Source organism: Trichosurus vulpecula, chromosome 5, assembly GCF_011100635.1.
Source record: "Trichosurus vulpecula isolate mTriVul1 chromosome 5, mTriVul1.pri, whole genome shotgun sequence".
NCBI classification, from domain to species: Eukaryota; Metazoa; Chordata; class Mammalia; order Diprotodontia; family Phalangeridae; genus Trichosurus; species Trichosurus vulpecula.
In genome coordinates this window covers 255,350,129-255,370,552 of record NC_050577.1, presented here as the reverse complement: position 1 = coordinate 255,370,552, position 20,424 = coordinate 255,350,129, and the positions used below count along the sequence as shown (strand labels likewise).

Genomic DNA, 20,424 nt, shown 5'->3' with positions numbered 1-20,424 from the left:
CTGTAGTTACGAAGTTTTCCCATAAATTGAGGCTAAAGTTTTAAAAGGATGAAGTACATGCCAAAGAAATTTTGAGAAGAATGAGGACCAAATAAATCTAAGAGTTTGGAAACATCCCACTAGTTCTCACTTGTGTTTGTATAATAATAAGGATGATGATAGCTAACATTTATATACTGGTTACTGTCAGGCCCTGTTCTAAGTACTTTACAACTGGGGCTCAAATAGAGAATGCATTTTGCTGCCTCCAACAATCTTCTTACCTATGCTAGCCAGACCTTAGTGCCTTTTTTTGTACTGCATTCATTTCCGTTTGGATGACCACTGGTCAGGAATGCTAGAATAAGGAATTGGCTGGATAAGATGGCTACTTGGGTCTTTTCCAACTGAAATTCTGTGATTCCATTGGAAGTTATAACATTTTTGCACAGTCACCTGGCCATGACATGGCACGTATTTTGTTCCAGACATGGGGTAGACACTATATGGGTAAGGCAAGTTTGTAACCATTTTCTTCTCAGTATGCAAAAACAATACATTTCTAGTCCCTCAGATTTAAATCTTCAGGGACAGGATGAAATGGTATTCAATTTAAGGGTTTTTCCTCAGAAAATATTTTTTTGGCAGAAGCCCAGTGCTAAGTATTCTCTTGTAGCATTTAGAGGATTGAAAAAGCAAGTATCTGTGGTTTTCAAGGCAAACTTGCGGATTGTTCACACCATGCATCAGGACTTTCGGGTGGGGAGAGCGGGGAACTCGATGACCTCAGGTTCAAGGCTCCTTTACTCCTAGAAATTTTTCACTCACAACGTCCACGCCTGTACACCTGCTGCTAGAGGAGTAAATGACCCCAGACAGTTTTGCAATCTTTTCTGGATCATCTACAATGAAAACAAAGTAGTCAAAAGCCTTTAAAAGATGCTCAAGACCAGACTCATTTAATTCGCTAGCCTTTCAAAAATAAATAAGACTGGGCATCATAAATCCAGAGTGATATTCCGAAAATGGAGGGGTGGCGGTGGGAAAAAGGAAATAGTGGGTTCCTTACTCTAGGTTAGGGGCCTGGCAGCCTTGACCCTAGAAAAGCAGGTTAGCTCTGGACCACTCCAGCTGTCCAGAAACCCATCAGTCCTCCTTCTTCCTCCTTTTCTTCTTCTCCCTCCTCCTCCTCCTTCCTCCCTCTTCTTCTCTTTCCTCCTACTCCTTCCTTTTCCTTCCTCTTCCTTCTCCCTCTTCTTTCTCCTTCTTCCCCTCCCTCCTCCCTGCCCTCTCTTTCCTCTTCTTCCTTCTGCAAAAGGCCCCAGCTGGGGAAGTAACGTTTTCTTGGATTAAAAATAAAAATAAAGAAAAAAGCTAAGGTCATCAATTAAGGGCAGGGGAAAGTGAGATGGGGAGGTCTCGGCAGCCCCGGCTACGCTGAGACAAAGGGAGCCGAGGGTTGGGCGGACCCTCCTCATCCTCCCCTAGATTTTCCGCCTCCCGGGCCCGCGGAGGAGTCAGCGGTCAAGGTGTTGACCGAAGGCGCATCACGGGGTCGAGCACCGGAGCCCATACACCCCAATCCAGCCTACGGGCGGGGAGGCCCCCTCCCTGGGGATGCGCGCGCCGAGCGTTCGCGCGCCCCCCTTCCCTCCCCCGCCCCGCCGCCGCACCTTACGTGGACCCTTCCCGCTCAGGTGAGTCCTTCCCACGCCTCCCATTGGCCCAGGCGCCGCCGGCTCGGGAAGGCCAACGCCGACGGGTCTAGTTCAGGGTCTAGGGTGGGCGCGTCACTTCCGGTAGCGCGGAGCTTGTAAAACACCCAGGAGAGAAAATGGCGGCTGCAGCGGCGGCGGCTTCGGCGGCTCAGCAGCTCTCGGACGAGGAGCTTTTCTCTCAGCTCCGCCGTTACGGTCTGTCTCCCGGCCCGGTGACGGAGAGCACCAGGCCCGTCTACCTGAAGAAGCTGAAGAAGCTCCGTGAGGAGGAGCAGCAGCAGCAGCCGCCGCCGGCGCCGCCGCAGGAGCAGCAGCAGCAGCAGCACCGGACCGGGGGCCGCAGCGCCAAGACGCGGAACAGCAACAACAATAACACGGCGGCCGTGGGGGCCCCGCCGGGGGCGGGGGCGGCCGCGGCCGCCGCCAGCCTGGGGGGCAGGCCGCTCTCGGGCGACCTCTCGTACCTGCGGACCTCGGGGGCGCTGAGCCGCGGCTTGGCCTCGGCCCCCGATAACCCGCCCGGAGCCGCGGCCGCCCCCGCCCCGGCCGCCGCCGGCGGCAGCAAGGTGCTGCTGGGCTTCAGCTCGGACGAGTCGGACGCCGAGGCCAGCCCCAGGGACCAGGCCAGCGGCGGCAGGAAGGAGCGGGCGGCCCTGCAGTCCCGCGGCGGAGCCAAGCCCGCGTCCCTGGCCGACGGCGACGCGGTCCCCGGCCAGCCCACAGAGAGGAGGAAGCCGCACGCGTGGTGGGGGGCCCGGAGACCCGCGTCCGCCCCGGACCCCCTCGGGCCGTCGGGGAGAGAGGGCGCGCCGGAGGACGCGGAAGAGGGAGGGGACGGCGGCGGCGAGAGGGAGCTGGAGGGCGACGAGCTGCGATGGACCGGCCGGCCCGTGAACGGCAGCCGGCTCCTCCCCTTCAGCTGCCGGGAGAACTACTCGGACTCGGAGGAGGAGGAGGAGCAGGACAACGTGGCCGTCGCCCGGCCGCTCTTCAGGGACGACTCGCTGCTCCGGCCCCGGCCCAGGCGCGGCCACGGCAGACCCCCCGCGGGCGTCCGAGGGGAGGTCCCGCACCTCGCTGCGGCGGCCTCCGGCGGCTGCCCGTGGAGTGACAGGGCCGCCAGCGGTCTAGACCGGAGGCGAGGTCCGGAGGAGGGAGGGGGATGCGACCCGTTGGACTGCAGCCCCCTCCCCAGATACCGCCTGAACTCCAAGAAACAGACTCCTCTCCTGCCCTCGCCCCTCCCCGACGGGGATCTGACCCTGGATCGCAAAACCAATAACCATATCGGCCGGGGGGGCTTCCATTTGGACCCCCCCAGGGTCTATGCCAACAGCCTTCCTCACAGCCCTCTGATCGCCTCCGCCTCCTCCTCCCCCCCGCTCAGGATCAATCACTCCAATCACACGGGCTCCAATCATACCTACCTGAAAAACACCTACAACAAGCAGAAGCTTTCAGAACCGGAGGAGGAACTTCTCCAGCAGTTTAAACGGGAGGAGGTGTCCACCACGGGGGGCTTCAGTGCCCACTATTTATCCATGTTTCTCTTGACTGCTGCCTGCTTGTTTTTCCTGATACTTGGACTCACCTACCTCGGCATGAGAGGTAGTGGAGTGTCTGAGGACGGGGCACTCAACAGTAAGTATTGGTCAGTGGGTAAGTCCCTCCCCTTAGCCCTGTTCGGGGGCGATTCTTTTTGCCCCATATTCCAGTTTACAGCGGGGCAGCTTGGGATAGTGGAGAGTTATTGGCCTTGGAGTCAGCCTGGGTGACTTAACCTCTCTGGGAATTATCCTAAGTCAGAGCTATATACGTTTCAGAGGAAGATGCTGATCTGCCTTGGTTGAGAGAATTGCCTTCACCAGGACTTCCCTACACCAGTGAAATCACAGGTCTAGGCCCTAAGTCCTAAACATACTGCAGTTGTCATTTTACTTTAGGTGACCCTTTTGGATCAGAAACAAGTTTGAAGTTGAGAACATCAAATTGTTTATCAAAGGTTACATTTATAGTACAGCCTGTCTATCATCAGAATATACCTGTTTGGGTTTGAAAATCCTTTGACCTACAGATTATGCAGGAAGTCCAAAACATTTCGGGAAAAGAGCAGAAAGTCATCTACATGATAGAAGTAGTATATTCAGTGTTATAGTGGAAAGAACAATGCATTTGGAGTCAAAAAAATCTGAGTTTAAATTTGGGTTATGCATTTTGCTTCTTGTGTGATCCTTGGGTAAGTCAAGTAACCTCCGAGCCTCAGTTTTCTTGTCTCTAAGATGAGGGGTTGGACTATGACTTTTAAGGACCTTTCCAGCTCTAAATCTGCTTTTTGCCTTGAAATTTAATAAACCTAATTTTGGTAGGTAGAAGTTTTAAAATAATTGGCAAGTGTTTCTTACCTTGTGGAGAATCTTATTTAGCGGAAAACTTCCTCTCAGATTGAGATATCAGGGCCCTTTTAAACTGTATTAAACATGAGTTTTATAGTATTTGCTAATATGAAAAATGATACTTTCACAGAGAATAGAAACACAGCACACCCACACATGTGATTTTCTGGAGTTAAAAGTGTACCCTCTCCTCACCTGGGATGAGTGCTGTTGATAAATACAGTTACAGTCATTTGGTTTTCATAATGAGATTTTTGGCTCTTGGTTACACTAAGCAGTTACTATAATGTGATTTATGCTCATTCTAAGTAGCTCCGAGAGCATAATTTCTGGCTCTTTAGCAGGGTGATTATTGAGGCTTTTTTGGAAATACGGTGAATTGTTCTTGCTCTACATTGCCCAGAAAAATTGCTAGCAAATGCTATATTGGGTTGTAGGATCATAAATTTAGAGCTGGAAGAGACCTTGGGGGTTACTAGTCTACTCCCTCATTTTACAAATTAAGAACTAAGGAAGGCTGAGAAAGGTTCAGGGATACACAGGCTCTGATTTCCAATCCAATACTCTTTGCAGGCCCAGAAAGATGAGAGTCAAAGTAGTGCTTGACTTAGATACATTTAAATGTTGGTTCTGAAACTGTCAACAGTACTTGACTACTGCTGTGGTATTTTGGAAGTCAATTAAATGATTGTAAACATTGTTTCTTACTCTGTGCAAAACATGGCACCCAAGCACTAGGAAATGTAAAGTTAAAAAAATAAATCCATGCCTCATTCTACTAAGTTGATATAACAAGTGCATAGATGAGTAAATTCAAGATAATTCCAAAGAGAGAAAGCATGAGGGTGAGAGGGGGTCTGGGTGATCAGGAAAAAGTCTCCTGTAGGAGGGGGCACGAACTGAGCTTTAAAGGAGTCTGAGGTGGGGGTGAGGAGAGATTCCATTCCAGGTGAAGAAGGCATGGAGATGCTGGATTTGGGGAAGAGTTGGCTGCTTTGCCTGGAGTGCTTAAATGAGAATAATATGAAATGCCTGGAAATATGAATGAGAACAAATTCTGAAGGGTCCAAGTGTGACATGCTGAGAATTTTTTTTATTTTATCTTAGGGGCAAGAGGGTGATGGACTGAAATTTTCGAGCAAAGGAAATACATGGACAGACCTGTGTTTTAGGAATTTTAATTTGGCATTTGTTTTGCAAATGGGTAAGAGAAGACTGGAAGCAAGATGACCTAGACCATTTAGGCTCTTTCAGTGGTCCTGGCAAAAGGAGATGAGGAATGGAACTAGGATGCTGATTGTATGAGTGAAGAGGAGACCAATGCAAGAGATACTGAAGTGTAGTCAAAAAGATTTAGCAATTGTATTGATTATATATGGGGAGGGAATAAGAGGACACTTTAAAGTTGTAAACCTGGGAGACTTAGAAGGATTTTGTTATACTAGAAGAAATAGGGTAGTTAGAAGGCAGGGTATATTTAGGGAAAAGATAATGAATTAACTTTTGGACATGTTAAGTTTGAAATGCCTATGGGGGCACTTTGGTGGAAATAGCCAACAGGCATTTGTTGATATAGAAGAGAAATTAGGGCTAGATAGGACCCTCAGATTTCTTCTAAGATTTCTATAATAATAACTAACACCTACATAAAGCTTTAAAATTTGCAAAGTGCTTTACAAATAATCTCATTTGATCCTAAACAGCTCTTGGAGGTAGGCATTATTTTGCTTATTTTATACAAGGAAACTGAGGCACATGTGGGATTGTGCCTTTCCCAGGGTCACACAGATAGTATCTGAGATTTGAACTCCGATCTTCCTGAATGCAATTCCAACACTCTTATCAATTTGGTAGTCATCTACATAGAGGTAATTCAACCTAGAGGAGCTAACAAAATCACAGAGAGAGGGTGGAGAAAGAAGAGGGACACCCATATTTTAGGGGGTGGGAAAAATGTGATGATCCATCAAAGGAGTGTACAAAAAGGAGAAGCAGGAAAGATCTGTGTTACAGAAGAAGGAAGGACGGGGTAGCCAGGATGGGGTGAGTGGTCATTATTGTTAGAAAGTACAGAGAGATCAAATAAAATCAGAACTGAGAAAAGGCTGAATTTAACCATTGAGATTATTGGTAATCTTGAAGAGAACAGTTTCCATGGAGTTACCAGGTCAGAAGCCAGATAGGAAAGAATTGTGATGAGAGTGGATGATGAGAAAGTGGATGTAACCAGGATAGACTATTTTTGAGAAAGGGAGAATAAAATGACCCTTATTTTGAAGGGGATGGCAAGGTCAACTGATTTATTTTTCAGGTGGATGGGTCCTGCATATTTACAAATAGTAAAAACAGATAAGGAGAGATTGGAAGACAGCCAGTAAGAAGAATTAGAAGAAGATGAGAAGAAATGATTTAAGGGGCTAGCTCCCAGAGAATACTGTGGAAACTGGAATAAAGAACATGCGTAGAGAGATTGGCAGTGACGTGAAAGGCCACTTTTCCTAGATGAAGTGTAAAGTAGGGAAGAAGAGGAAGCACCCAGTGGTTCCTAAGTAACAGAATTCTTCTGGTAGAGAGGAGTGGAGGGAGTGGTGTTGGCTCTTGAGAAAAGGCTTAGAATAGCTGCTGACAAGCGTGGAAGTCAGTGAAGAAATACTTACTGAGCAAAGGCTGTGTAACATTGTGGGCCCAATTGAGGTTAGAGAACATAAATGTGTAGCGGACCCAGGGGTGTGCTGGTAAATGTTTAACAACGGACCGTCTAGAAAACTACACACTGCACACTCTAATCATTATTAACATTTTTTTCCAACACTTTTTAAATCTAGACAACCATGAAACCATTAAATGAAGCCCAGATTTGTAGCATTTGCCTATTTCCAAGCTATAAATGCTCACACTGAAAATTTAACAATCAGCAATTTGATACAAACCATCTCCAGCACACCACTGAGTGGACCTAGTGAGCACAGTTTTTTGTAGCATTTAGCAACCCTGGAATAGAAGTAGAGAAGTAGATCATAGGGCCAACCCAAGATTGGGGTTTAACAGTTGAACCTTTGTTCTAGGATCAAGATGGAAGCTAGGTACATATTTTCTTTGCTCAATAGTATTTGGTTACTAGATGCACAGATTTGGAAGGGACCTTAAAGTCACTTAATCCAATTCATAACTGATCAAGAATTCCGTCACCTCAAATTCAGCAAATCCAAGACTAAACTCATTAATTTCCTAGGACAGTTAGCTTCCACTTCTGACTTTACTATTTCTACAACATTTTTCATTAACCTCATTCTACAAATATAGGAGTTGTTGATCCATCCCATCTTCATGTCCTGTTATCTAATCATTTACCAAATCCTGTCAGTTCTTTCAAAATGTGTCCTGAATTTGGTTCTTCCTTTCCATTCCCACAATTTACCACTTTTTACTTCAGCCCCTCGTCACTTTACTTACTTATGAACGGTCCTAGAGCTTCCTCACTGGTCTCTTCTTTTTAATTTCTTGACTATATCTTTACCTTAATATCACTATGGGGTTCAATATGTTTTTCCTGAAATATCTAATTCAGTGTGTCACTCTCCTGTTCAAAGTTCTCCAGGAGCTCTTTGATTGCTTATAGGACACATTCAGAGCTTTCCATAACTTCATCTTGTGGGGGTGCTAATGGAGGTGGCCAGGGACTACAAAGGTGGCACCTATTCTGTTGAGTCCAGATCTTGGCAAAGCTCTTTGAGCAGATGTCTGATTTCAGCCTTGAAAGAAGGGAAGGATTTCAGCAGGTAAAGATGATGAGGAAATCCTTTCCAGGTGTGAGGGTTGTTGTAAGAAAAGCTTTAGAAGTACAAGGCAGGGCTAGAGGTAGGAGTAGTCTGGTTTGTCTAGAGTAGAGAGCACATGTAAAACCATGTGAAGTCCAGCTGCGAAGATGGGTCAGAGCAAGATGAATAACTTTCCCTGTTTTCTCTTCTCTAATGAGATGAGTGACAGAAATATGGCAACTGTGCAGATTGTTAGGTAAACATATTAAGTGCATTTTAGCAAACGGTGAATATGAAGCATGTGATGTAGGGTTGAGACTTATATCCTAGTCCTGGATCTGCTATTTAATAATGGATGTGACCTTGGAAAATCTCAACATAGGTTTATTTATCTGTAAAATAGGGGAAGCGATGCCCCTTCCTACCTCACCAGATTATAAAAATTAAAAAATAAAAGCCAAATAGAAGATAATAGCTTATAAAATTTAAGTGTTATAGTCCTTTTAAATTTATCATAAACACTATGAAGAGAAATGTACATCTTAGGTATAGTCTTTTTATGACTACTGCTCTGAGTACTTAGCATTTTTTTAAAAGAACTTAATGATATTTCTCATCAAGTTAGGATTGTATTTTTTATAGCATATTATGTTTACCTGTTAATAACCAGTGGTGAACAGGGGATCTGCTAGCTCTTTCAGCCTCCAAATTGTTTAACAGACCTCTAGGGTTCCCAGAGTGAGTAATTTCATTGTCTTCTGGGGAAGGATTTGGCACAGGCTTGAAAGCATTTGACTGTAGGCTTCATTTAACTGTAAGTTTCATTTATTGGTTTGATAGTATATGTAAGAAAATAAAGGGACTGTGGATTTAGAATTGGGAAGGACCTCAGAGGTCATCTGGTCCAACATCTTCATTTTATTTTTTTCCAATTAAAATTTTTTTGGAATGTTTTGTTTTTACCTGTCATTTCCTTGTGACAAAGAAAAATAATCAAAAGCACCTAATAGATTTTGTATGACAACTATGCGACGTTCTGCCATAGTAGTTCCTTATATCTCTGCTATGAGGGAAAAGATAAGGTATGTTTTGTTTTCTCTTCTGGATTTGTGTTGTTTTTTTTTCCCCTTATTACTCAGAGTTTACCTTTGTTTTCGTTTTTTGTGTACTTGATCCTAGTTATTTCCCTGTTCATCAGTTCATACAAAATTCCTCAGGTTTCTCAGAGTTCCTCTTATTTATCATTTCTTATCGTGCAATAATATTCCATTAGATTTATAGATACATTTCTTTCCAGTCATTTGGGAGTGCTGCTGTGACTATTTTGTTGTTTATTGGTTTGTCATTGACTTTCCCCAGCTTCCTCATTTTTACAGATTAGAAAGTTGAGGCCCAGAGAAGGGAAATGACTTGCTCACAGTCACAGTGTGCAGGTTCTATGAAAGTGAGCTTTTATTATTTGTCTCCTTAGGTTTGACCTAGCAAAAATTTCTAGTGGCTCCATGCTTTTACTATACGTCTCTATTTATAAAGGAGTTTCATATCAGCCTGTAATCGGCACACTCAGAGAACCTCGAAAACAAAAATAAAAGAGAATAGGAAGAGAAGCAACGTTGATACATTTTCATTAGACCTATTATGAGATTTTTCCTTTTCCATTCATTCAGTCATCACAAGGGCATTTTTATATGGTGAGAATCAATAAATAATAAGCAGATATTTAACATGTGCCTGATTATGTCAGACACTGTACTCCGGTGCTAGAGATAAAAGACAAAAGTGATGGTCCCTGCCCTTGAAGCTTACATTCAACAGGAGAAATGACAACATATACCTGTATAAATTAAATACAAGGTCATTTGGAGACTGGAGGCACTAGTAGGAGAGGCATATTTGAGCTACATAGGCTGAACCTTGAAGATAGGGAACTGAGGAGTATAGGAAGAAGAGAGGAGTTTGATCCTTAAAGGCAGTAGGGAAGTAGTGGAGGTTGAGTTATCTGGTCAGACCTACGCCTAAGAATACATCTTTGACAGCGGTTTAGAGAATCTTTTAGAGAAGGGAGAGACTTGAGAGAGGCAGACAAATTGGGGAGCTATTAAAAGTTTGGTCAGGAGCTGGTGAGGTCCTAAAGTAGGGTGGTCTCTGTGGTTAAAAAGAAGAGAACTGAAGAAATAGAGGTAGAATTGACAAAATTAGGCAACTAATGGGTTCTATGGAGTGAGAGATTGAGGAGATGAGATAGACTGAGTTTTTGCATCTGGGTGACAGAAATAATGGTAGTGCCCTTGAGAAATAGAAAAGTTAGGAGGAAAGTTGGGCTTGAAGGCAGGAACTATTTCAGTTTTGTCATTGTATCCCCTGTGTTTGGCACATAGCAGACACAAAATAAATTCTAGTTGATTGATTAGTGAGTTCTCTTTTGGATGCGTTGAATTTGAAATTCTGAAGGGACATCCAGTTTATGTCCTATAAGCAGTTAGTGATTCAGGGATCAGAGGTCAAGAGAGAGGTTAGGGCTGGCTATGAAGATCTGAGAATCATCTGTTTGGAGATGAGAACTATAACTAGCGAATAATGAAGTTGTCAAGAAAGTATAGAAGAGGGCCTCTGGCAGATTCTTGAGATATCCCAAGGATATGCCATGGGATGGTGGGCTGTGGTGGAGGTAATCACCGGGTGGGATATGGATGATAGTCAAGCAAAGGAAACAGAAAAATCAGACAAGTAGGAGAACCAAGAGGGAGCAGTATCACTAAAACCCAAAGAAGAGATAGGGTTACCAATGTCAAATGCCACAGGGAGGTGAGGAAGGTTTAGGGAGAAGAAAAGACCATTAAGAGATAATTGAGAGAGCAGTTTTAGTTGAGTGATGAGATTTGAATACAGATTGCAGAGGGTTTAGAAGACAGGGAAAGGAGAGGATGTGGAAGCAACTATTTTAAATAGGTTTGCTGTGAAATTTAGTAGCAGCAGAACAGTATATTGAGGGGGATGATAGGATTAAGTAAGGGATTTGGTGTTTTGTTTTGTTTTTTTAGGATGGAGGAGACCTGGGCCTATTTGTAGGCATCTGAGAATGAGCAAGTAGAAAAGGAGAGACTGAAGATTAGAGAAAAAGGGCACCATGAGAGCAATCTGCTGGAGAAGGAAAGGAATTAGATTGCAAAAGTTCAAGCAGAGAGATGGGGTTTGTTGAGAAGAGCTGTCTCTTGATTAGAGAATATAGTGTGCTGTCATGTGGTTTTGAGATGTACAATATAGAAGACGAAGCTTTCTGAGAATGGCCTCTTGTATAAAGTAGGAAGTACAGTCTTTTGTTGGAGAGAAGACATTAACATAGGAGACTTGGGAAAATGAGAAGTTTGCAGAAGCTACTGTGGGACTTAAGAGAATCACTCGGTGTGGTGTGAAAGGAATCCCTTGCTGAGAGGGCCCAGTTGACATAACATAAATTTGTAGTGGACCCAGTCAGGATGGCTTCCTGAGTTCCTCCAGCATTGTTTATAGTAATGGTAGAGTAGTGGGAGTAACCAATAATGGGGTTTGGCAAGAAACAAGTGGTAATAAGACAAGGGGCAAGGGATTTGAGAGAAGGAAATAGTTGAACTAATGATAAGATTGAGTTTCAGAAGGGAAGTAGGGGAACCAGAGTGGGGGTAATGGCCTAGGAGAGAGTACTAAGGGGTGGCAGAATTAGCGGTCATGGTGAAGACAAAGAATAGGTTTAGGAAGAGTGAAGTGTAGGGAAAGATTATCTTTTGATAAAGGAATGTCAGAATTTTAGATCATGTAAGTAGAAAACTTGCAGGTGATAGTGAGGTCAAGACTCTCTTTGTACCTTTGTGTAGCTGAGGTAAAGTGAAGGAATTGGTCCCGGGAGTTGATGAGATCACAGAACTGGGAGGCCAAGGTGTTTTAGGGAATGTTAACTTGTATGTTGACAGCTCCCAATGTAAGGTCAGGGGTTGAGGTAGAGAGGAAGTTAGTGAGCCAGGCACTAAACTTCCTAAGAAAGAAGGGATAATGAAGATGGGGCTGGTAGTTAACTACCACTAGCCTCTGGATACAACTAGTTAGAGTGAACCATAGGGCAGGAGAGGTTGCTGAGTGATGGCAAAATTCAGTGAGTATGTTTGACTCTAGAAGAGTCAAAGAAAACTTATATTTTCAATCTAGATATTGTTTAACTTTGGACATACTGAATTTATTACATCCAAGGGAAAGATAGCTTTTAGGTAGGTGGCAATAACAACACTAGAGCGATGATGAGAGATAAGGGCTAGAACTAGTAGTTATATTTTTTGAGTAAATGAGTAGAAAATTTTAGTGTTCTCTGTTTCTGTTTGACTTTGAAAACCCCAAATTTATGTAGTTGAGAGGTTCACAACAGGTGTGCTGGGGCATACTGATGTGTTTGGAATTTTGCAAGGTGTGCCTTAAAACTCCTCATACTTCTACAGTCTGTCCTGTTCCCAGCTGGTTTGCTACCTACTCTTCCTCAATTCGAATTGAAAAGGTCACAATAGGAGCTCCTTTTGAGGAGGCACAAAGCTACATCCTCTCCTGTGAGTCCCTATGGAATTCAAGAGAATAAGGAGTTGGGGAGAGCTGAATGAATTCCAGGGCCTAGGTAGTAGGTCTGGGGACCCAGCTGTTTGGGAACCCTTTATTGCCAGTGTGCATACAAAGTATACTATGCCATGATCAAAATATTTTGAGAACCACTGAAGGATATAAAGTGTTAAATGTCCAAGGAACAGAGCCTGCTTTTTTTTTCCCATCATTACTTAGACGCATTTATACTTACAGTAACAAGTGGAATTCTAGTTACCTTGCCTCAAGAAAGGTAAAACAGCTAGAAAAGCTCCAGAGAAAGTCAACTATAAATGAAAAAGGGAATGAAATGGCTTATTTGGAATAATGGATTTTTTAAAATATTTTATCATTTTTATTTAATATTTTAGTTTTCAACCCCGATTTCCACAAGATTTTGAGTTCCAAATTTTCTCCCCTCTTCCCTTCCCACCCACCTTCCCTAGGAAGGCAAGCAATTCAACATAGGTCACATGTGTATCATTATGCAAAACCCTTCCACAATACTCATGTTATGAAAGGCTTATTATATTTCCTTCCATCCTATCCTGTCCCCCTTTATTCAGTTTTCTCCCTTGACCCTGTCCCTTTTAGAAAGTGTTTGCTTTTGATTACCTCCTCCCCCATCTGCCCTCCCTTCTATCATCCCCCCTTTTTATCCCCTTCCCCCTACTTTTCTGTGGAGTAAGATACCCAATTAAGTGTGTATGTTATTGCCTCCTCAAGTCAAATCCGATGAGAGCAAGATTCACTCATTCCCCCTCACCTGCCCCCTCTTCCCTTCCAACAGAACTGCTTTTTCTTGCCACTTTTATGTGAGATAATTTACCCCATTCTATCTCTCCCTTTCTCCCTCTCTCAATATATCCTCTCACCTCTTAATTTAATTTTTTTAGATATCATCCCTTCATATTCGACTCACCCTGTGCCCTCTGTCTATATATATGTATGTATGTGTTTATATACCCTTCAACTACCCTAATGCTCAGAAGGGTCTCATGAATCATTTTTCTATGTAGGAATGTGTAAAACAGTTCAACTTTAGTTGAACTTAGTAAGTCTCTTATGATTTCTGTTTACATTTCATGCTTCTCTTGATTCTGGTATTTGAAAGTCAAATTTTCTATTCAGCTCTGGTCTTTTCTTTGAGAAAGCTTGAAAGTCCTCTATTTTATTGAAAATTCATATTTTGCCTTGGAGCATGATACTCAGTTTTGCTAGGTAGATGATTCTTGGTTTTAATCCTAGCTCCTTTGACCTCTGGAATATCATTCCAAGCCCTTCGATCCCTTAGTGTAGAAGCTGCTAGATCTTGTGTCATTCTGATTGTGTTTCCACAATACTTAAATTGTTTCTTTCTGGCTACTTCCCGTATTTTCTCCTTGACTTAGAAATTCTGGAATTTGGTGACAATATTCCTAGGAGTTTTCTTTTTGGGATCTTTTTCAGGAGGTGATCGTTGGATTCTTTCAATTTCTATTTTACGCTCTGGTTCTAGAATATCAGGGCAGTTTTCCTTGATAATTTCTTGAACGATGATGTCTAGGCTGTTTTTTTGATCATGGCTTTCAGGTAGTCCAATAATTTTTAAGCGATCTCTCCTGGATCTATTTTCCAGGTCAGTGGTTTTTCCAGTGAGATATTTGACATTGTCTTCCATTTTTTCATTCCTTTGGTTCTGTTTTATAATATCTTGATTTCTCATAAAGTCACTAGCTTCCACTTGCTCCAACCTAATTTTTAAAGATGGTATTTTCTTCAATGGTTTTTTGGACCTCTTTTTCCATTTGGCTAATTCTGCCTTTCAAGGCATTCTTCTCATTGGCTTTTTGGAGCTCTTTTGACATTTGGGTTAGTCTATTCTTTAAGGTGTTATTTTCTTCAGTATTTTTTGGGTCTCCATTAGCAAGTCATTGACTTGTTTTTCATGGTTTTCTTGCATCACTCTCATTTCTCTTCCCAATTTTTCCTCTACTTCTCTTACTTGCTTTTCCTAATCCTTTTTGAGCTCTTCCATGACCTGAGACCAATTCATATTTTTCTTGGAGGCTTTTGATGTAGGCTCTTAGAGTTTTTGACTTTTTCTGGCTGTATGTTTTGATCTTCTTTGTCACCAAAAAAGGAATCTAGAGTTTGAGTTTGAGTTTGTGTCTGAGTTTGTTTTCGCTGCCTGTTCATGTTCCCAGCCAACTACTTGACCCTTGAGCTTTTTGTCAGGGTATGACTGCTTGCAGAGTAGAGAGTACTTTGTCCCAAGCTCTAGGGTCCAAGTGCTGCTGTTTTTCAGAGCTACTTCTCCACTGTCAAGGCAGGCTCTGTCACAGCAGCGCTCCTCCTCCCCCAAGAACAGCCACCCAGGTCTGCAATCCAGATCCGAGCAGGGCACAACAAGAGAACCTGCCTCTGTGCCCACCAAGCGCTCCTTGCACTCATGCTCTGATCTGCTGCTAGATTCCTCCCACCGTGTGAGCCAGGGACTAGGGAAGCAGCTGATACTGGAGCTCTGGAAGCAGCCTCAGGAGCTTCCTGCTCAAGGAAGCATCCCTCAAGGATGGGGTCAGACTGCTCTCACCTTGATCCCGCAGTTTCCCACTAACCTGCTCTTTGGTGTTTATGGGTTGAGAAGTGTGGTAACTGCCACAGCTCAATGATTCATGGCCCTAAGCCTTGTTCTGGCTGGCTGACTCCTGGTCTGGTCTGTGCTCTGCTCCCAGCTCTGTGTGATAGATCCTTCCTAGCAACCATCCAGGCTCTCCTGGGGTGGAGACCTGTTTCCCTCTGCTGTTTTGTGCGTTCTGCATCTCTAGAATTTGTTCAGAGCCATTTTTTACAGGTGTTTGGAGGGATTTGGGGGAAAGCTTAAGCAAGTCCCTGCTTTCCAGCCGCCATCTTGGCTCCTGGAAGCCGGAATAATGGATTATTAAGAAAATTGATTAAAGATTGGTGGAAATGGGCATGGTTGACATTTATATTACTCATTCAGCAAACACTTGTGGAGCACACACAAATACCTAATATGCAAAGTTTGCTGTTGTAGATGCTGGGTGAACACAAATCCTGGCATACTAGAACTCTACTGGAATACTAGTATTCCTTGTAACTTCTTCCATATAAATGAAAGAAAATACAATTTTTTTTCTATTTTCTTGTGTGAGGTAGGTTATGTGTGAAATAACCCCTTTAGAAATTGTAAAAGGTTTAGGTGCCTGTTCTGTGTGCTGGGTGATACAGGTACAAAGACAAAAATGAAACAGTCCTTGCTGTCAGAGGGCATAGAGTCAGTCAGCATGTGCTGTGTAAGTACATGCTAATGAGGGTGGGGGAATGTTGCAGACCAGACTTCAGGTTGGTTTGATGCTTTTCGTTCAGAATTGGAATCAAATGAGATGTTTGTAGACTGTCTGTCAGGTAATAAAAGGAGGTTTACTTCATCATGACATGGAAGAGTTACTCATCAAGGATACGAATTTTGATTCATTTGAGGGCAGTGGTCCTTCTCTCTTGGCCATCTGGTCCGCAGGTCAGGGAGGATCTTATTCTTTACGTGCTTACTTTTTAGTGCTCAAGCCACCAGGAGCCCATGTTAGTGGTTTGAGTCTTCTCTGTTCCCTCAGCCGTTGAAGTTTGGGGGACCAGTTTCAAAATCTCTTCAGGAAAATCTTTTAGCCCACCTTTTTTAGAGTAGGGCACTAGGAAAAAAAATAACCAGGTAATGAATGTGGCAGGCTCTAGAAGATACTGCTTATGCCATAGGAGGCAGTAAATAGTAGTTGAGAGTTTTTGAAAAACCCTCTTGTGGCCCTTGGCTCCAGCTTTTCATAAAACTAGCTCTTAGTTTTATTTATTTATTAGTTCAATAGTTTTCTTACTTTCAATTTTATTAATCTCTCCTTTGATTTTCAGAATTTCTAATTTGGTATTTAATTGGGCATTTTTAATTTGTTCTTTTTCTGGCTTTTTCAGTTGCATGCGCAGGTCATTGATTGCTTTATTATATTCATGTAAGCATTTAGAGAAATAACATTTCCCCAAGAACTGCTCTGACTGTGTCCCCTGAGTTTGGTGTGTTGTCTCATTATTGTCATTCTCTTGGATGAAGTTATTGATTGTTTCTACGATTTGTTGTTTGACCCACTCATTCTTTAGAATTCGATTATTTAGTTTCCAGTAGTCTATCCTTCAGTTTGGCCTGAGCTTTTAAGGAAACTAGGAATTCTAAGAGGCAGAAGCGTGCCTTCCAGCTGTGAACATGGGAGATGGATTATCACAAATGAGGACTAGCAAGAAGGCTACCATAGAGGCGGTAACAAGTAATGATGTTTAAGACTGTAAAGATGGGCTCTAGTCAGGTTGTGAAGGACTTTACATGCTATACAGAGGAAATTATGTTCCATTCTAGAGGCAATAGGGAGCCACTCGAGTTTATGGAGCAGAGGAGTGACATGGTCAGGCCAATGCTTTAGGAATACTTCTTTGAAAGGAAAAACTTGAGGTGAGGAGAGCAGTTAGTTAGCAAACCCCTCCAGTCTTGATGACAAGCATGAGGTTCTGTGTTAGCTTAGTGATCAACAAAAGGAAGGAGATAATGAAGGAGATAGGTAGAATTGAAAAGACTTGGCAACAAATTGGTTCTTTTGGGTGAGGGAGATTTAAGGAATTAAGATTGACTCCAAAGTTGTATATACCTGGATGAGTGGAAGCATAAAGTCATTGTTATACATAGTTTATTAATGCAAAATGTGGATATGTAGAGTAGAGCTTGAGGTTGACCATGTGGACATCAGTGGTGAAAATTACCTTGTTTTCAAAAATCATGCTTTGATGAAGTGTCAGCCCCCAAACTGCTATGTTCTGAACCAACTTGGCACTTTATGTGTGCTTCATCATCAAGGAATGTACTTATTACTTCGGAGAGAAATAGCGATAAAGAAACATGGTATCACTTTTTATTAGGAGATAAGCATCTCTCATTTAAGAATGTGCTTTAAGAAGCAAGTGAACATAAATGGTTCGTTGATTTGTGGCTTTAAGAACTAGGAGGGCCTTTCAACATCATCTCCTCCCTAGAAAGGGTTGCCTTGTTACCAGACTTTTCTTTCTTACCAGAATTCTAGAACACTGGCCTAGGGTGGCATGTGCTCCAAGCTGCCAAGCCCTGGTGTGTCTGTGTCTCCTTCTACTTTTCCTTCCCCTACCAAGGATTAAAGATAACACTTTTTATAGTTTTCTGGAGTCAGAATGTTAGGCTTTTGGGGGGGAAAGGAGGGGTTTTTTCCCCCTCTGTTGCTTTAGAAAACTTGTTATACTCAACTTCTTTATGTTCATTTAATAGCAAATGAGCATTCTGCAAATTCAGTGAACTATTTATGTTTTTCAAGCTTTGTAAAATTTTTATTGATGCCTTTTGGTTTTACATCGCATTCATTTCTAAATACCCTTCTCCCCAATTCAGTGTGCCTTCCCTTAGGTGTTTTTTTTTTTAAAATTTCAGCAAAAAACCAGCCAATGCATTTGTGTTTGACAGCATATACAACATACTACTATTGTTTGTACTATCCCACCTCTTTCATGAAAGGAAAGAGGTGGGGCCAAGCTTAGCCTTTGTAATTACACAAACTTCAGTTTCAAGCAAGATAATATCTGTAAAGGACTGAAAGTGCCTGGCGCTTAGTAGGTATTGAATTAATGCTTGTTCCTTCCACCTCCCTCCCCTCATTTTATTCTTTTCATTTACTTTTTTAAAAATCCTTTTCCTTTACTTTTAAAAATCTCTATTTTCTTCTTTATACTTTAATTGTTCATTGTGTATATTGTTTTACAGATCCTGATTATTTCATGCTTCTCCAGTTAATGTAAATCTTTCCTTGTTTCTCTGATTCATCATATTTGTCCTTTTTTATGGTGTAGTATATTCATGTACTATCATTTGTTTGGCTGCTCCCTACCTGATGGGAATCTGCTTGTCTCAATTATTTGCTACCATAGAAAGTATTTCTGTGAATATTTTCTTATTTGTGCAACTCACCTTTATGTCTTTTAGGGGGGATATATGTTCAACAGCAAGACACTTGGGTCAAAGGGTATGGACATACTAGTCACTTTTTTATCGTAATTACAAATTATTTTGCAGAATGGTTAGTCTAATCATAGTTTCACCAATAGTACATCAGTTTGCCTGTCTTCTTGTAGCTCTTCTAATGTTGACTGCTTTTCAATGGCTTCTAAATTAGCATCTCCTTCATTTTTAGTTTGTGTAGTCAGTCTTTTAATATCCTAAAATATTGTCATTCAATTATGTTTTCAAGCAAAGACTGATTAAAATAGTTTTTATGGTTTTATGTTGACATTCCAATATAATTTATGTAGTTTTTTGAATCTCTCTGGTCTTCAGTTCTTGCATGTGTAAAAGAAGGCATTAGGACATCTAGTCTCTTAAGTTCTTTTCTAGCTTTAAATATTTATATCCTATATGCCACCAATCTTTTAAAAAAAAACTAAATTGATATATTTTTTTAGATATCATATATTTCTTTCCCTCATTCCTTACCCCAGGAGCCATCTCATGTAGCAGAAAAGGAGAAAGGAAGAGAAACAGTTCAGCAAAATTAATCAGCATATCAGTCTGACACAGAAGAAAGAGCACAGGTTGTACAGGTTGCAAAGGAGCATTGAAGAACCTAGGTTTGGATTTTGCCACAGGAGCAAAATGGGGCCCTTGTTAACCTTGAGAAAGTCATTATGTAGATCTCAGTTTCTTTATCTGTAAAAGGAAGTAGTTGGATTAGATAGCCTTTTGAGGTCTCTTCCATCTCTAGATCTGTAAGTCCTATAGTATGTGCAATGTTTTGTACCCATAGTCTCCCACCTCTGCAAGGAGGGAGGAAGGTGCATTTTCTCACCTCTTCTTTGAGGACAGGCTTGCTCTTAATTACATAGCATTTCGTTTAGTTTTTTTAGCCTTTCCATTGACATTGCTATAGTCTCCTGGCATGAAACAGTTCATCTAAATTTTCCCTTGCTTCTCTGAATTCTTGTTGTAGTCACATTTTTTTTTTAACAGCACAATGATATTTCATTCATGTATCACAGCTTTTTTAGCCATACTCCAGTTGATCTGTGCCATACTTCTTACTAAGAAAGATATCACTAGTATGATTCAATCTTATGTTAATTTATATAGCCTAAAAAGAAAGTATTTTTTTTTTCTAGCAGAATTTTTAGATATATAGTATTGCTTCTTCCACATCTTTAAGATACTTTTAATTCCTTTGGAGATGGAGTTAAAAATTACACTGACTCTTTTGGTCATATTTATAGAATTTAATGCCATATACATTATCACATTTTTTTTAAACAAAAATTCAGATTTACAGGGTGTTATGTAGGATTATAGAATATTTGGAAGGGACCTTATAGATTCGGTAGTTTTTCCTTTATCTCTTAAGCAGTGTTTCTTCTGTAAACATTCCTGATAAACAGTTGCTTCTAACTGTTTGCCTTTGCTTGAATAGTTCCACTGATAGGGAACTGTCTCCCAAAATAGCCAGTTATGTTTCCTGAAAGTGTTAATTGTTGCAGAGTTCTTCCTTGTGTTAGGCTGAAATCTGCCTTCTGTAATTTACAGTTGCTCCTCTAAGCTGCATTTTTAGCATGTTAAGTCAGGAAATCAGAAATGAAACTTCAAAATACTTTTATTTAACTCTTAGGATGGTACAGTGTGTTCTCTCTGGGACAAATGAGTCTGTCTGCCAGTGAACCTTTATTAAGGGCCTAGTATGTGCCAGGCACTGTGCTAAGCATTGGAGATACAAAGAAAGAGCAAAGATTGAGGGCAGATTTCTGCCCTCAAGGAACTCACAATCTAATGGGGGGAGACAGTGTGTAAACAGTATACGGACAAGCTACATACAGATTAGATGGGAAATAATAAATGAAAAGCACTGGAATTGACAGGGATTGGGAAAAATTTCTATATAGAAG

At 41.9% G+C, this 20,424-nt stretch overlaps 1 protein-coding gene across 1 annotated transcript in view; it reads left to right on the top strand.

The window, feature by feature from the left end:
• Positions 1–1,813: 1,813 nt before the first annotated feature.
• Positions 1,814–20,424, top strand: part of LEMD3 (LEM domain containing 3) — an 84,802-nt gene continuing 66,191 nt past the window's right edge. The window contains exon 1 of the mRNA XM_036761177.1: positions 1,814–3,338. Within this exon, the coding sequence (XP_036617072.1) occupies positions 1,814–3,338 (1,525 nt within the window). The remainder of the gene's footprint in view (positions 3,339–20,424) is intronic.